The sequence below is a fragment of the Misgurnus anguillicaudatus genome, unplaced genomic scaffold, assembly GCF_027580225.2.
Source record: "Misgurnus anguillicaudatus unplaced genomic scaffold, ASM2758022v2 HiC_scaffold_28, whole genome shotgun sequence".
NCBI classification, from domain to species: domain Eukaryota; kingdom Metazoa; phylum Chordata; class Actinopteri; order Cypriniformes; family Cobitidae; genus Misgurnus; species Misgurnus anguillicaudatus.
In genome coordinates this window covers 2,461,199-2,478,730 of record NW_027395278.1, presented here as the reverse complement: position 1 = coordinate 2,478,730, position 17,532 = coordinate 2,461,199, and the positions used below count along the sequence as shown (strand labels likewise).

The 17,532-nt window shown below is 37.6% G+C and overlaps 2 protein-coding genes across 2 annotated transcripts; one reads left to right on the top strand and one right to left on the bottom strand.

Moving 5' to 3' along the window:
* Positions 1-2,934: 2,934 nt before the first annotated feature.
* LOC129418235 (proton-coupled zinc antiporter SLC30A1) lies at positions 2,935-5,212 on the bottom strand. The gene is made up of 2 exons (XM_055173183.2): positions 4,441-5,212; positions 2,935-4,056 (listed from the first exon to the last, which is right to left on the bottom strand). Exons 1-2 carry the CDS (start codon positions 5,033-5,035, stop codon positions 3,191-3,193), a joined length of 1,461 nt encoding a protein of 486 aa, XP_055029158.2. The 5' UTR covers positions 5,036-5,212; the 3' UTR covers positions 2,935-3,190.
* A 5,057-nt stretch (positions 5,213-10,269) lies between these two features.
* On the top strand, positions 10,270-17,023 carry LOC129418188 (kinesin-like protein KIF3B). Its single transcript, XM_055173129.2, has 8 exons — positions 10,270-12,091; positions 12,186-12,287; positions 12,374-12,496; positions 15,653-15,771; positions 15,851-15,967; positions 16,064-16,172; positions 16,399-16,556; positions 16,667-17,023. The coding sequence occupies exons 1-8, from the start codon at positions 10,661-10,663 to the stop codon at positions 16,773-16,775; spliced, it is 2,268 nt and encodes a 755-aa protein (XP_055029104.1). The 5' UTR covers positions 10,270-10,660; the 3' UTR covers positions 16,776-17,023.
* The last annotated feature ends 509 nt before the right edge of the window (positions 17,024-17,532 follow it).

Here is a 17,532-nt window from a genome sequence, read left to right as displayed (position 1 = left end):
TTATCTATATGGTATTTTGAGCTAGAACTTCACATACGTACTCTGGGGACACCAAAGATTTATTTGACATCTTAAATAAAGTCTTGTGAAATGTCCTTTTTAAGCAGTTTGACAACCCGCAATGTAATGCGTATCCACTAGATGGCAAACAAGCAACAATTACATTAAATCTAGGTGCAGTTTCTCAGATAGGGCTTATCCTAATCCCAGACTAAAATGCATTTTTGAGCTGCCTTAATTTAAAGACATCTTGTACTGACATAACTTAACATATATCAGTGCCACTGTTTTGTCTCAATATGCATACCATTATGCATTTTGTTTTGTGTGTAAGGTTTGTTTCTAAAAACTACAAATTTAATATCATAAACTAAGGCCTAGTCCTGGATTAATCTAAACCATGTCCGGGAAACCAACCCCTAGTAAAATAAGGTGCCAAAGCTGACGATTAACCTACAATTGTACATAATATAATAGCAATAAAATCATTAAAGCACTTTTAACTGATTCAACAATGAACATGAAATGTAAAATCTAAATTACAGTACTGTGCAAAAGTTTTAGGCCACCATCACCAGCTTTGCAAAGTTTTAATGTCTATCCATATTTATTTTTCCTTTTTTCAACATACAAACAGAAAATACAGGATACAAAATACAACACAAAATTAAAAACCAAACATTTTCAGAACTAAATGTCTTCTTCAGGCATCAGTCAGTATTTAGTGTGACCTATCTTGGCACGAAACACATCTTGCGTTTTTTTGAGGAAAGTCCTGAAGTCATTCGATTAGAATTAGAAATTAGGATTTAATTTCATTTAGGTTTAAGAGATCCTGCAGCTGCCTGCTATTCCTCAAGTAAAAGGGGAATTTACACTAGATACTTGACACTTCAGCTTATACTTTTATACTGTTTTTAATACCACATACACATTTCCTGTATTTTCTGGTTGTATTCTAATAAAGAGACTGATATATAATTATATATGATCTCTATACAATTGCAAAAACAACAAAACTAATGGTAGCATGGTGTCCTAAGACTTGTATATAAATAATAATTTAGCCATTTAATATTTTTTACAGTTTGTTCTTGTACGCTACAGTGGTCTCATTGTCAAGCTTGTACTCGTACAAACAGTTCCTTGAGAACTCGGGATTATTCTCACATGATGAACTCATCAGGACCACAGATGAAGAAGGTCAAATCCACAGCCTCCTAATCATAGTCTTAGTTCAATAGGATTAAATTAAATGGTTCCATCATACAAACCTGTTTTTTGTCTATAAGTAAATATACTATCTATACTGTAGATGTAAACAGTGATTTCTGCATAACTATCAATTATGGTCAATTAAATATTGTTACAACAGACATCACTTTAGGTCTCTTATCCTAGAGAATTGATTTGAGGACTGTGCAATGAGTGAATAAGAACCATTCTCTATTGTTTTGAAACAGGGACCCATACACTGCCTTGCTGATTGCATCACACAGCTCTCATTAAGTTAAACCACACTGTGTGTTCCCCTTATCCAAATACTGTTGTTTCACAACAAACATTCCCTGATCCCCCACACGGCCATGCAAGAGTAAAAATCTATTAAAGGATTTAAATTAGTCATGAAATACTTATCACAGTGCTTGTGAACTCATATGGGAGTGCTGTTGGTTCCAAGGTCCATTCAAGACATGATGTGTTTGTACAGCTGTGCAAGGAACAAGCTGTCATTTTGCATCAGCGGACGTCCTCTGACTGCTATATTTTATATTTAACTGTATGCATGGTAACATTTGCATGACTCACCAACCAGCGACAGATTATTAGATTCCATCTGCTACATGAAAAAATATGTATCTTAAAGGAAAACACCACCGTTTTTCAATATTTTTCTATGTTCTTACCTCAAGTTAGACAAATTAATACATAACTATCTTTTATTCAACGCGTGCACTTAATCTTTGTACAGCGTGTCGTGAATGTGTTAGCATTTAGCCTAGCCCCATTCAATTCTTAGGATCCAAACAGGGATGAATTTAGAAGCCACCAAACACTTCCATGTTTTCCCTATTTAAAGACTGTTACATGAGAAGTTACACAAGTAAGTATGGTGGCATAAAATAAAATGTGGCCATTTTTAAACAAATAAAATATGAGAACTATATCGTATGGCGGAAGGGCACTTAGTTTGCAGCACTTCGACCTCGCCATATTGTTCTCATTTTTTATCCACTTAAAAAATCACCACGGTTTTTTTTTTGTGCCACCATGTTCACTCGTGTATCTACTAATGTAACAGTCTTTAAATAGTGAAAACATGGAAGTGTTTGGTGGCTTCTAAATTCATCCCTGTTTGGATCCTAAGGAATGAATGGGGCTAGGCTAAATGCTAACACATTCACAATGCGCTGTACAAAGATTAAGTCCACACATTGAATAAAGATAGGTATGTATTCATTTTTTTAAGTTGCGGTAAGAACATAGTAAAATATTGAAAAACTGTGGTGTTTTCCTTTAATACATCTTTAGCACAAGATAAACTAGCCACAGCTGGCAATATCATCTTGATGTGCCTTGTTAATGATAACTGATGGTTGGTCAACTGATCACACAATCTTAGAAAAAATTGTAAAAAAACGCTGTCACCCTCTCAAAAAGTACACCTAAATAGTAAATATTACCTTAAGGTACCAATTAGTACCAAATGTATACATATCTGTAATAATAATGATAATAATAATAATGTTATTATTGTTATTATTACTATTTTATATTATATTATTTATATATTTTATTATTTTTTTATAGATGCCAATCTAAAAGAAAAATACAATAATACAAACATGAATATCTTTATTCTTGCAACTTGAAAAATAAATATCTGCTATTATTATCGACTGCATCAATACTTAATTCATACTACATTTCAAATATGTTTTGTGACCTTTAATTTCCATCTATATGACAATCTTTATTTAAAACATGGAAAAAATTGTATTTTCCTGCATTTTACAGGTTTAAATACAAGAACATGGGTCCAACATTGCAATAACAGAATTCTACTCTCCTAAACTACTTTTATTATTCTGCACTAAGAAGATATAATTATACTAATTTGACACAATTCTTACAGGCAGAATTAAGCATAACACACTTATGTAATATTGCAGTGAGTGTTGTACATTAACTATACGGTTGATTCCATCTCTGTTTTTACAGTATCTTCTAATTCCTTCTCATCGCCCCATGCTACATTGTGCTTAGGTTCGGTATGCATGCATGACTTTTCTTTACTCATGGGCAAGTCAGACTCTGTGTTTTCTCTTTTGGTCAGATTACAACAAAGCTTGGGTCCACACTGACTTTGACAGGAAAGTTCACACAAGGAGCCAAACTCTTTAGAACTGGAAGAAAACTCTGGCTGAACAGTAGTGGCGTGGATGCCTTCATCATGGAAGACAGCTTTAATGCGTTTGGCTACGTTCATGTAAGAGGCCGGATCTGCGCATTTGACGTGAGCAGTGGCAATAATGCGATTCCCGGCCAACTGCCAGATATGCAGGTCATGAAGGGCCATGACACCATCCAGACTCCTCAGCTTTCCATTTAACCTGTCCATATCAATCTGTTCAGGTACCGTTTGCAAGAGAATGAGAGCCGACTCCTTTAGTAGAGGGAAGGTTGTGTAGAGCAAAATACACACCATTATTACACATAACGTTGGGTCTAGGTAAAGCACCCAACACGGCCCAGCGACAGAAATGTTTCTGGGTTCCCTGTTGGATGATTTGGATATGCTCAGCACCGTGGCATTAACACATTGTTGTTCAGTGAAGTGGCTGCCACGGCAAGGATTGTAACAGATTTCTTCGCTCTGACAAGGCGTCCACACAAAAGTAAAAATCAGGGCGTTGACCACCACAATGACAGAACCTAATGCATCTCCCAGTATGTGCAGAAACACACCACGCATGTTTAACTGGGACGCTGACTCAGAACTTTGCTCCTGGTCGTCCAACGAGCCATTGGTAGTGATTGTGATGTTTAAGCTGTCTGAAAAAAGAAAAACCAGAGTCAGAAAATATGGAAACATAAAATTAAGGGTGTAAATTTACCTTGAACATGGGGGGGATTAAAGGAATGTTCAAAATACAATGTATGTGCCGACAGATTATATATTGTGCATTCCCCATAACTTTACATGTTTTCATTAATCATTGTATAAATAATGGGGGGCTTGTCATTTTTAATCTGATTTTGGGGGGGTTATCTCCACTATCCTCCCAAAAACAACATTCCTGCTTAGAATTATTTCTGAAAGCAAATCTATAACTTAAAAATACTTTAAAATTCCCTAATTTTCCATATTTTCAATAACCAGAACCATGTTGTTATTAGATATAACGTAAAATTGTAGGCCTAATGTTATTTTATTACCTGACTTTAGCTCAGTAGATTGATCTTCTTGAATGCTGCTGTTGATCATAAGATTGCGTGTCTCGTCATGTGCCTTTGATTTTTCATACTTTTTTGGATTTTTCTTTAGATCATGAGAGTGTCCACCGTGAGAATGCGCAGCATGAGAGTGTCCACCATGAGAGTGTCCATGCCCACTGAATCCTGCGTGTCCATGGAACAGGAAAAGCCCAAGCACATTTACCAGGAGACCAGCAACGCCAACCCAAATGACAACGCGTGGATTTTCAATCTCGTGAGGGAACGTGTAGCGCTCGACAGCTTCTACTACAATAGTGAAGCAGAGGGCCGTCAAAAACACAGCATTTACTAAAGCTCCAATGACTTCTGCGCGGATCCATCCGTACGTGTTTTTATCTGTGGCTCGAGATGTCTGCGCAAAGCTCACTGCGATGAGAGCCACCACCAAAGCTATTACATCCGACATCATATGAAAAGAGTCTGACAACATTGCGAGAGATGCTGTTATTCTACTGACCACAACTTCAACAATAAAAAATCCAAGAGTTAATGAGAGCATGCACAGCAACCGTGCTCGATTCTGTCCTAAACCCATATTTATTTGCCCTTAATTACTCAGTTATAAGTACGGAAAAAGTTTTTTTTAACTATTTACATTTCGTTAAAACAAGCATTTATATGCCTTTTTAACTTGAAAGCTACCCATATATAAAAAATGGTCCTATATAGCAAATAAATGAACGCGTATACGCTGTCGCTATTGGCAACTAAACTAAATGGTAGTTGCGCGAGGCAGGAAACAATTCTGTTCCGCGAAACATTCATTTATATCCAAAGAGGAAAACCAGCGCGTGCCATCAGCTTTCACAGAATGATGGTGAAATAATAAAACGCCAGAGAAACTCCACGAGAAGTTAAACGGCATAAGACTTTGCACCCGGACCGGTAAAAATCTCCACACGGTCTGAGAGGGGAAACGCACTCCCATGCGTCCCATTGGCGGAATGTCATTGTATGCTGGAGTCACATGGTCTGTGAGAACAAATTCTTTAATGCCTTTATTGCAATTAAATGACAAAAGTAGCTTTGATACCCCACAGTGAGCAAGGCAATAAAATAACTGTAGCAAACGTGATGTGCTTTAAAATTACAGTGATTAGATTAGATGTGTCATTCAAAAAGTCTCATAATCTAATGAGATTAGGACATAGTTTGATTTTAATCATTTCAACATTTTACATGCCTTCCCAGCAGGCATATGACCGACCTTCAACGTTGAAATGTGGTTGAAATAATTTGTTTCAACGTTGAAACAATGTTGATATAACAGTTAAAGGGATAGTTCACCCAAAAATGAAAATTCTGTCATCATTTACTCATCCTCATGTTGTTATAAACCTGTATGAATTTCTTTTTTCTGATTAGCAAAAAAGAAGATATTTTGAGAAATTATTGTAAACATACAGCATATGTCCATTGACTTCCATAGTAGGAAAAATATTTTGGAAGTATAGAGACAGAGCGCCGTTATGCAAATTTGAAAACCACGCCCACCGGGGGGGAAATCAATCCAACCGTCTCCATTGAGTTTGTATTGCGAGAAGCCTCCTCCTTGTCATTTCTGGCTTATAACAAAAAACTGAATAATGCCTAAAAGCTGCTGTGTGACAATATGTACAGCTAACAAGCCAAAGAACCCAGAAATAAGTTTTTATAAGCTGTCGAGCCGTAAAACCCAGCCTTTAAGGAGAATAAAGTGGATCGCCGACTACGTTTCCCCCTAGTGGACGCAGTTCTACTAATAGAAGTACTATGAAAAGTTGCCTGTATCCATTTTTGTGTCTTTAAACGCTCGTTTTTTGGGTCGACAGCTTATAAAAACTTATTTACAGATTAAACTTAAAAACAGAATAATACCTAAAAGCTGCTGTGTGACAAGGTGTACATCTAACACGCCAAAAAAATAAATAAATACGTTTTTATAAGCTGTCGACTTCAAAAAACGAGCGTTTAGACACAGAAATGGAAACAGGCAACTTTTCATAGTACTCCTATTAGTAAAACTGCGTCCAATAGGGGGAAACGTAATCGGCGATCCACTTTATTCTCCTTAAAGACTGGGTTTTACGGCTCGACAGCTTATAAAAACTTATTTCTGTGTTCTTTGGCTTGTTAGCTGTACATATTGTCCCAAAGCAGCTTTTAGGCCTTATTCAGTTTTTTGTTATAAGCCAGAAATGACAAGGAGGCGGCCTTTTGCAATACAAAGTCAATGGAGACTGTTGGATTGCTTTCCCCCCCGGTGGGCGTGGTTTTCAGGTTGTGACGCGCTGCGCTCTGTCTCTATTATGATAAATGATGAAGAAAATATTTTTGATAAATGATGGAAAGCACACAGTTGACGGTACCCATTAAATTCCATCAAATTTTGTATTCCTACTATGGAAGTCAATGGACACTATGCTGTGTGTTTACCATAATTTCTCAAAATATCTTCTTTAGTGTTCATCAGAAAAAATAAATTCATACAGGTTTAAAACAACACGAGGATGAGTAAATGATGACAGAATTTAAATTTTTGGGTGAACTATCCCTTTAATGCCAAACGGTTAATTCAATTTAATTCAATTTTATTTATATAGCGCTTTTCACAATTGTTAATATTTTTAAAGCAGCTGGAGAATACAGAATAATCAATAGATAGTATAAGAAGTAGAATACAGCGGCTAAGAATAAACCGTACAAGCGAGTGTAGTAATAATGGAACGTATACAGTAAAGTGCTCAGTTAAGCCAAAGTTGGCTGACTCTCCCGTGGATGAAAAAAACCCCTAGGAGAAAAACCCAGTGGGAAAACTCCTAGAAGGACAAAAACCCTTGGGAGAGATTAATATATATTTATATATATAAACACGGTAGGGATAGGAAGCGGGTAAGCGGATTAAACTGGTTCAGCCGGTGGTCGTTGGTGGCGTATCGGCTGGGCATCACGTTGAAGGACAGCCAGATCAGTGGTGTGATGACCTTCACAACAGCAGGAACTGGGTCTGTTTGTCTCATTGTCCTTGGGGTCGAGGACGAGACAGGGAGAGAAAAACAAAATTCTATTAGCGTAGGGGCCGTTCGCATGTAATGCAAGTGTCATACAGTATTGTGGTTTAAAATCCGCTCGGTTCCAGACAGGCTACCTATTGCGTCATAAGTATATGACCCATATGAGATATGTGAGTGCTTTGTTCTAGACAAACTAACTATTGCGGGATAAGTACATTTACTGGACATTTTATGTGAATGCTTTGTTAAAGAAGAATGTCTTAAGTTTAGATTTAAATTAAAAAAGTTAAATAAAATGCTTAAAAATTGAAATAATGTCATTTGTTTGTTCAGCGTTGATTTAATTTGCAAAATCAAAAGGTAATTCAATGTTGATTCAACTTTGTCCTTGAAGTTGATTCAAAGTTGAAATGCTCTGGGTTACTTATTAAATATTTAATGATTTTTTTTAAATGTTATATAATGTAGTTTTGCTGGGGTTTCTCTTTCTTTGTCTCTCTCTCTCCCATCAAACACACACACGCAATATGCAAGGCTGATTTATTTAATAGTTTAATATCGTACAGTACAAATTATATTCAATTCGCAACCCCCCCAAATTTTTTTTTTTAATTAAATTAAAATACAAAAAACCCCAGTTGTACCACACTTAAGGATTTACTATAAAACCATACGCCTATTACTAAACCTATATATTATAGCCTACCTATACATAACATATATAATTACCATTATGTATTAATGTGTGTGTGTGTGTGTGTGTGTGTGTGTGTGTGTGTGTGTGTGTGTGTGTGCCTGCGTGCGTGCGTGCGTGCCTGCGTAAATATAGAGTATAGCCCAGGCGCGGAGCTATGGGCGGGCCTGGGTGGGCCTGGGCCCGCCCAAATTGACAGCTGGCCCGCCCAATCAGAAATGTAAAAAATACTACTCTGTATAGTTAGACATGTATACTACTTTATGTGGTGTAATTTATCTATTGCATGTTATGTTAAAAACAGTAAAATTATAAGTAAGCCTGATAACTATTTAAAAACTATTAAAGCAGTTGAATGTTGCGTTATAATGAAATATTCCCAAGCAGCTTTCAGCCATGATCACTTTGAGAACTTTTTTTGCAAGCAAGTAGAAAACGTATTTTGAATAACAACACGTTATAAATATGTGCTGCGCGCTTTCCTCTCAATAACATAAACACACAACAAATATGACAGCGGGGTAAAAAATAGAAAGAAAACATCTGATCATAGTGATGTTGTTTGATATAGCGATATAGCAGCACTATAAGTCACGCCACGTTTATTGCTACACTTTATACAATATAGCCTATTGCTTTTAAGCAACAAATAGCCTATCATAACAACCTATAAGCCTACTGTGTAATTGAGACATTAATTTAAGAAATGCATTAAAGCAGAAAGACGTAGGCTGCGGAAATATAGTGGGTTCACTTCAATCCACACCACAGACGTTCTTGGTTTGCTTCTTATTTATTAAATCGAGGCAATTGTTTGATCAAACATTGATTAATATTAAGATACAATTTATACAAAACGAAATTCACTTTAAAGAAAGTCTTTCTACAAAACAAACCTCGCAAAATCGCTTGCCCGACGTCCATTACGGCTATGGCGAATTCCTGTCGGGCTAAAAAAAAATGATGCGCCTTGGCCGTCGGGCGGAGGAAAAAATATTGTAATGTGTTTGCATTCTCTCAGATTTAGTTAGGTAATTATGTTGTATGTAATTCGGCGTAATCTTGTTAGCCATTACTATCCTCACTAACAAGTGAAACTGTCAGGAAATAAAGTGAAAGCATTAAATCCATTATTCCTTTCGTTCACGTCTGATATGCGCGCTCCTCGGCTCCGCTCTTCACGAGTAGGCTTGCTCTTGTGCTCATCAAAAAGTATATTAAATGTTTATTTATTTGTCATTTCGTTTAACCCCAGAGTCTAACATTATTCTAGCAATTCCCTTTTTCTTTCTTTATTTAGTAAGTTAACTTAAATATGTGAGAACGAAAATATATTTTTAGTGATTTGCATGAAGAGAATATGATGTTAGAAGCTTCATTTTAAGCATTTAGTAGCCGTATTTATTTAAACACTTTAATAGGTTATTTAAAAAAGTATAAGGTTTTTTTGGGTTCATTTATATTTCCTGTCACTGTGTGCAGGTTCTTTTTTGTAGGCTATGAGAGCCCAATATTTTTTTTACCAAAAAGGCTTAATAAATGTCACGTTGCATTACAATTTAAAGTATCAATAATGTCAAAAATGTGACGTGCAGTTCGGGTGTGTGTGTATGCTGTTTAAATTAGTGTTCTGAAGTTTTGACGAATTTTATAGACTTGTTATAGTTTCTTATTCAAAAGTGACACCCATAGATTCAGGCCCACCCGGACTTAATCCATGCCCACCCATATGTCACGTTCTGCATCCGCCACTGGTATAGCCTATTTTTATTTCTAAATTTTCATTAATAAAATTACAGTTTTTAAAATACAAAGTCATATCAGCAATATACTGCAATTCTAACAGTTGCACTTTCACTGAATGCAAATAAAAGAAAATTCATGTGCACAAAGCAATCAGTAGGAATTAGAATTTTTTAGGATATTGTCACTCATATGCTTAATTATTGTTAATTCTGACTCACTATATAATAGAGATAATTAGTCGAATTCTGGCCATCAACTAGGCTGTAATTTGCCTTATTAAATTAACTTGTATTACCTAGCATCATAAAAATAAATTTAATCGATTCAGAGTGTCGTCATCATCTCACGCAGGGAGAAAAAAATGTTCGTCTACCTATCAGTATCCCGGCGCGCCTGTGAGCGCACGCTGTCTATTGTCTGTGACGGCGCAGGGTGTGTACAGACAGATGAGCGGGGATGAGCGATGCGCGGTGCCTACGGAGCTCAGTACTACATGGCGCGGTATGTAATCATGGAGCATCACCTTGGGCGTTGGACCAAGATGTTTTACGCTAGGACAATTTTCATGTGATGAACATTCATTTGATTCATTTTAAAGCGCATACACGTCTGCATAGCAACGTGCGTATTTCATGACTGATCGCTGCGTTGTCATTTTTCCTCGCGTTTTTATATAACATAACAGAACATTTAAGCCTCTACGGCTTTGAATATTACGATCAGAAAGATGATGAGAAACAGCCCGTTGCGATCACGGACCATGACGGTGGGGAGAAACACAGAGGCGGTGAAGGTGGTGGTGCGGTGCCGCCCATTAAACAAGAAAGAAGAAGCGACAAATCACGAAAGAATTGTTGAAGTAGATGTCAGACTGGGACAGGTGAGAGTGCGTAATCCAAAATCATCTGGCACCCTTATGAAAGCATTCACGTTTGATGCTGTGTACGACACTAATTCAAAACAAGATGAGCTGTATAATTATGCGTGCAAACCTCTTATTGACTCCGTTTTGCTTGGCTTTAACGGAACTATATTTGCTTATGGTCAAACTGGCACTGGCAAAACATATACAATGGAAGGTGTGCCCACAGACCCGGAGAAAAGGGGAGTCATTCCTAATTCGTTCCTGCATATTTTCAACCACATATCCAGATCTCAAAATCAACAGTATCTTGTGAGAGTATCTTATATCGAGATATATCAAGAAGATATTCGAGATCTCCTGTGCAAGGATAACAATAAAAAACTTGAGCTCAAGGAAAATTCAGATTTGGGTGTCTATGTCAAAGATCTCTCATGTGTGGTGACTAAAAACATAAAGGAAATTGAACATGTCATGAACTTGGGAAACCAGTCGAGGTCTGTTGGATACACCAAAATGAATGAGCGTAGTTCAAGATCGCATGCGATTTTTATCATCACTATCGAATGCAGTGAGATGGGCGTCGATGGTGAGGACCACATTCGTGTCGGAAAACTGAACATGGTGGATCTCGCAGGCAGTGAGCGACAAAGCAAAACAGGAGTGCAGGGACAGAGGTTTAAAGAGGCTACAAAAATAAACTTGTCTCTTTCTGCCCTCGGAAATGTTATCTCGGCCTTGGTGGATGGGAAGAGTACCCACGTTCCTTACCGGGATTCTAAACTCACTCGGCTGTTGCAGGACTCCCTTGGAGGCAACTCCAAAACTGTGATGATAGCCACAGTTGGACCATCTCCATGCCACTATGATGAGACTCTTACCACGCTGAGGTACGCCAACAGAGCAAAGAACATTAAGAACAAGCCAAAGATAAATGAGGACCCCAAGGATGCGCTGCTGCGTGAGTTCCAGGAGGAAATAGCCCGCCTAAAGGCACAGCTCGAGGAACGAGGGATGCTTGCCAAAGAAAGGAGAAGACGAAGGAGAAACAGTATGCGGATGAAGAGAAGTATGAGTACTGGGGAAGTGGAGACGGAAAAAGATGGAGATGTTGGTATGGTGGAGACAGTACAAAAAGAAAGTGTCGAGGAATATTGGTGGAAGCAGCAGATGGCCTTAGCCAATTACAAGCCAGATTTCAGCAGGAAACTTGGCACGCTGGATGAGAAAACAAAAACTGTGGAAGAGTTGATGAAAGAGCAGCAAGCTATGGAAACCCTGATTGAAAAGTACAAGGTTAGTATTAATTCACTCGTCTTTTGTCTACCCAAAAATTACAGATTATATGATTAAGAAGTTGTTAAATATCGCGTGCCATGACTTTGTGTAGGCTATGGAAAGTAAGCTTCTGGTTGGAGGGAAGACCATCATTGATCACACCAATGAACAGCAGAGAATGTTGGAATTAAAGAGGCAGGAGATTGCTGAGCAGGTAACATTGCTAACCACAGCAAAGTTGTAATACATAATATATTTTAGGGATCAGAATCAGATTTAAGTATGTAATAAATCCTGCAGGAGAGACAGGAGTGGGACATGCAGCAGCTGATGTTTGAACAAGATGAAGAGACAATCGAACTGAAAGAGACGTTCTCCACTTTACAGCAGGAGGTGGATTTTAAGACCAAGAAGCTAAGAAAGGTGTGTAGAAACACAACCCATGCCCTTGTGTTCAGAACAAAGTGTTTTTATAACACAACAAAACATAAACATTGCATTTTTTTGTTTGTTACGTTACATTATATTAGATATTCAGTAACAGTATCTCTAGCTAATTCTTCTCAAGACATCTGTTCATTACACTTTATACACTCTAAAAAATGCTGGGTTATTTTCAACCCAGGTTGGGGTGTTTTAGCTTTAAATGCTGGGTGGTTTTAAAGGTGCAATGTGAGATTTTTGGTAGGACCTCTTGACAGAAATATATATTTACATATAAATAATATACATAACTATATTATCAGTGGTTTATAACAACCTTATAAAATGAACTGTATTGTTTTTATTACCTTAGAATGAGCCATTTTTATCGACATAGTTCACAGTGGGTCCCCCTACATGAAAGTTGACGCTATGTTTCCACAGTAGCCATAAATGAAAAAACATTCTACATAGCTACGTTATGCTACTTACACACCAAACGTGTAGTATTGCGTTGCTCGCTCTAAATTACTCGCGGGATTTAACTTTGTGACATGCAAATTTTTCGCTTGAGTTAAATATTTTCAACTTGCGCAAAAGCGCGTTTGAGAGGAAAAACGCGCGTTTTCGCGGCAATCGCGCCACCCAATTCATCATCGCGTCTGTTCACGTTTTTGCATTGACTTTGTATGTAATGTACTCGCACAAATCGTTGAACTCAGCGTTTGGTGTGTATGCCCCATTAAGGGATCATTATAGTTCTGCGTACTAGCCGCGATGGTGTAGGTTACGCATCGGTTTTTATATGTACGTCTGCGTCGTCGTCCGCATCGAGGTGTAAACACACATGCAGACCGCTGGTAGGCAGTATCAATGCAGGTAACCACAGTAGCAGCGTGACCGTCAATGAAGAAGCACCTTGGCCAGTTTAACCCACAAACGAAGAAGAAACAACAACTTGTTGTGTTTGTGTTCAGAGAACCAGCAGTGATGGAAGTAAATAAACAGCGATGTTATGTTGTAGTTTGAGTTAAATCACTCATCAACTTTGTTCTCTCCGTCGCAAACGGAAATACCTATGATGTAGGTTTTTTTTTAACTGACGGGATGCGTTCTAGTGGACCAATAACAGCGCTTGTGGTCCGCGTAGAACTGACGCGCTGTAAAAGCTACGTTCAGGCTACAGCCGGCTTTACGCACGACTATAACATGGGCTTTACTATACTACGTTGTCTCAGGCGATGATGTGTTTGTCCTGTGGGGGCTACCATAGCTTCACTATGCGTTTTGAAATTGAAAGGTGAGCTGTGGAGTGACCTGTTGGTTGCAATTTTACCACTAGATGCCGCTAAATAACAAACTGGATCTTTAACCCACTGTGTTTCAAATATAAACATTTTCTGGGTTAATTCAGCCTAACAATGGGTTTGTCCTTTATTGACCCAATGCTTGGTTGAAAATAACCCAGCATTTTTAGGATGCAGTTTTGAATTTACTTAAAAATATATTTGAAGAGTTTCGTTGCAAAACGAGATAACTTCGTTTTTTTTTTCAGAAATCTTATTTTTTGGTTGTCCATTCCAATTAATATCAATTCAACTGCAGTTGGTTTGCTTTGATTTAAACCTTCATAACTTAAAAAATACAGCTAAGTAACACCATAAAATAAAATAATAACATGATAACATAATAATAAACATGTTTTGACAAAAATGTTAAAAACGGAGTTATCTCGTTTTGCATCGAAACTCTTCATTTGTAACCATATTTGATGCTCATAATCATTGTACAAAACTTTAAGAATGCAGGAAACGCAGTTTAATAAAACAATAAGGTATGAGAGGTCATGCTATATTTTGAATAGCACCAAAGATATAACAAGATTGAGCACTCCTATTAATACTATGAATAAAGGACAATGCAACGCTCAATATGGGCACTCTGGTGATGGACGTCCCGCCTCCCAGTTAAAAGGACCAATCATAAATCAATAAAGACTGATGATACTCTGGGCTCTTAGTCATGTGAGGTGCTTTGCAACTGAGGGGCAACCTTTCAATCTCTCTGATGAAGCCAATATGGAGGTGACCTAAACTGCAACTCATCGACTGGCTGCTAGAGGCAGGCTCCAAAAGGGAGTCAATTCCCATAGACCTCCATGTTAAAGGAATAGTCTACTCATTTTCAATATTAAAATATGTTATTACCTTAACTAAGAACTGTTGATACATCCCTCTATCATCTGTGTGCGTGCACGTAAGCGCTGGAGCGCGCTGCGACGCTTCGATAGCATTTAGCTTAGCCCCATTCATTCAATTGTACCATTTAGAGATAAAGTTAGAAGTGACCAAACACATCAACGTTTTTCCTATTTAAGACGAGTAGTTATACGAGCAAGTTTGGTGGTACAAAATAAAACGTAGCGCTTTTCTAAGCGGATTTAAAAGAGGAACTATATTTTATGGCGTAATAGCACTTTTGGGAGTACTTCGACTCGGCGCAGTAACACCCTCCCTCTCCCATTATGAGAGTGAGAAGGGGAGCGGACTTTTCAGGCGCCTCTTTACCCATTTTCCCGCCTCTTTACCCATTTTCGGTTATCCACGAGTGATGCACGGTGACACGCGGCCAAGATGCCGATGGCAGGGACCACTTACTATTGGCTTCAAAAAAGTTCTTCACAAACCTATGGGTGACATCACGGACACTTTGTCCATATTTTTAACAGTCTATGTTTGCAACCTGCGCGCATGCACAATAGCTACAATAACCTGCCCAAAGCTGTTTTTAGTGCAATTTGAGCTAAGGAAACTAAATTCATGGTACCGCTGATGTCAGAAATATGTTGTTTTATTGTGATTTTCTTCCCCCATTCAAGTAAATAAAGTATGTACGTCTTGCATGATTGAAATAGCTGCTCAAAGCATTTTTTTATTTGCTTTAGCTAAGCAGTTATGAACCAATAAACATTTTTTATTTTATTTTATATATTAAATTATAGTTAAAACAGTATTACACTACAGTTGAAACAGCTTTGGGGTGTCTTGGTCTTATTTTGTATTTCTTGATGATTTTGTTTGTTTGATAGTAAATAATTGTTGAACTAATTCATTATTTTCATCCTTCTCAATTTTGCATTCGTTGGTTGTCTCACAGTTTTACAGTAAGCTGCAGCTGGTGAGGTCTGAGATTGGGGATATTATTAATGAACACATTACAATGAGACAGGAACTGGAGCAGACAATGAATGAGCTGACAAGAGAGATGAAATTCAAGTATGTCCTCCATCTGTTTTCAAAATAACTTTGCATGTCCGTCTAAATATATTTTTAACATCTGATCCTTTTTTGACAGAAATCTGATAATTGAGAATTTCATTCCTCCAGAGGAAAAGAACAAGATCATGAATCGCCTCCACTTTGACAGCGAGGAGGACCAGTGGAAAGTCTTACCGCTTCTCCCCTCTGAAAAGTAAGAGATCAACACTGTTTCAAACATTACAGAGCATTTACGATGATGCTCTCTTATTAAATTTTATTTCTATTTTATGTCCTCTATTTATTTCAGTAACTCGCCTCTTATCAGACGAAGGCCAACATCAGTTATTGGATACAAGAGACCAATTAGTCAGTATGCACAAGCTGCTGTTGCAACCGGCTCTCCTTCTAGATACAGGGTTGGTATTGTACACAAAGATAAGAATTTTCTGTGTGATTTTAAGGACTCCCTAGAAAATGTCTATATTGTAATTATTAGATCATGTGCACAGCATTCTTTATTTAATTATTTTTTTTATTATTAGATAATTAATTACTGATCAACTTTCATATTGAATCATTATTATTAGACATTATTTAATTATTAAATAAATATTTACTAAAACTCACCTTATGTTGGGACAGGCCGAGAACATTATGCTTCTTGAACTGGACATTTCACCACCCACTATGGTTCCACTGGACCTTCAGCGGTCAGAGATAAGGACCCAAGACCTGATACGTGACTTCGGCCATTATAGAAAGAGGACGACTGCATCACGTGTCATGAAAGCTCGATCGTGGTGAGCATCCTTTATGTTCCTCATACACCACTGCCAATATTATAGCACTACCCAGAAAGCCAAAATACAGTAAATTGTTCACATATAAACTTTGCTGTTTTATTCCCAAGGTACCAAGGGCCAAGTCAATCTGCTTCTTCATCAACCAGCTCTTCGGCCTCTGGGCTTCAATGCCCTGCGTCTCCAAAGGGAGCTTGCGCGGCAACCCACGAACCTTGAGCTTGTACGGTTTAGTAATCAGGAGATGAATTAAGGCATAGGAAGCACTGTTTATTATCCTTTGCTCTTTAAGCTTTAAGCAAGACCATTCGTCTTTTTAATCATGTTGATTTTTTTAGCATCAAAGCTTTGGATTTGCAATTTTAAGCACAATTGTGTCCTGTATACTTGAAAAGAGTAGTGTATGCTATTTAAGTTTGTAATGTCGATCCTGAACAGAAATGTAAACAATAAAGAAATTAAATCTCTCTCGCGCTCTCTCTCTCTCTATAATTTAAACACAAGGGTACACCATTTTTATGGAAGATAAAGCACAAGAGGGCTTTAGATAGGAAGCTGGAATATTGTAGCCCACATGATGGTAGATTGCAAGACACTTTATAGCTTTTAGGTCTGGGAAGTTGATCACAAGTTTAAAATAGGCTAAAGGGCAAGCATTAATATCTAAGTATGTCTGTGTATTGATCTAGTACAAACAATATTTGCCCTTTGGCCTGATTTAAACTTGTGATCAACTTTCTGAAGCCCCAAAGCTAAAGTGACTTACAATGTAAACTACAGATAAGGGCTACAATATACAGTACACTATAGTTCAAAAGGTTCCTTCATTATGTTTCGCATGATCTTAAAAATCATTTTATCTTAAGGTGTTAAATGTTTGCATACTCTAAGGCCCTGTCCCAAATGCCACACTCCGGACTTGTGGTCCTCCTCAGAGTCAACACTTTGATGACATCACGTAGTCCAGATTTTAGGG

What these genes read in the sequence shown, in the direction of transcription:
- LOC129418235 (XM_055173183.2), bottom strand. Translation starts at nt 5,035, where the DNA reads ATGGGTTTAGGACAGAATCGAGCACGGTTGCTGTGCATGCTCTCATTA. An exon ending in ATCTACTGAGCTAAAGTCAG is followed by an intron (nt 4,057 to 4,440) that starts GTAATAAAATAA and finishes TTCTTTTTTCAG; the next exon opens with ACAGCTTAAACATCACAATC.
- LOC129418188 (XM_055173129.2), top strand. Translation starts at nt 10,661, where the DNA reads ATGATGAGAAACAGCCCGTTGCGATCACGGACCATGACGGTGGGGAGA. An exon ending in CCCTGATTGAAAAGTACAAG is followed by an intron (nt 12,092 to 12,185) that starts GTTAGTATTAAT and finishes GACTTTGTGTAG; the next exon opens with GCTATGGAAAGTAAGCTTCT. An exon ending in ACAAGAGAGATGAAATTCAA is followed by an intron (nt 15,772 to 15,850) that starts GTATGTCCTCCA and finishes CTTTTTTGACAG; the next exon opens with AAATCTGATAATTGAGAATT.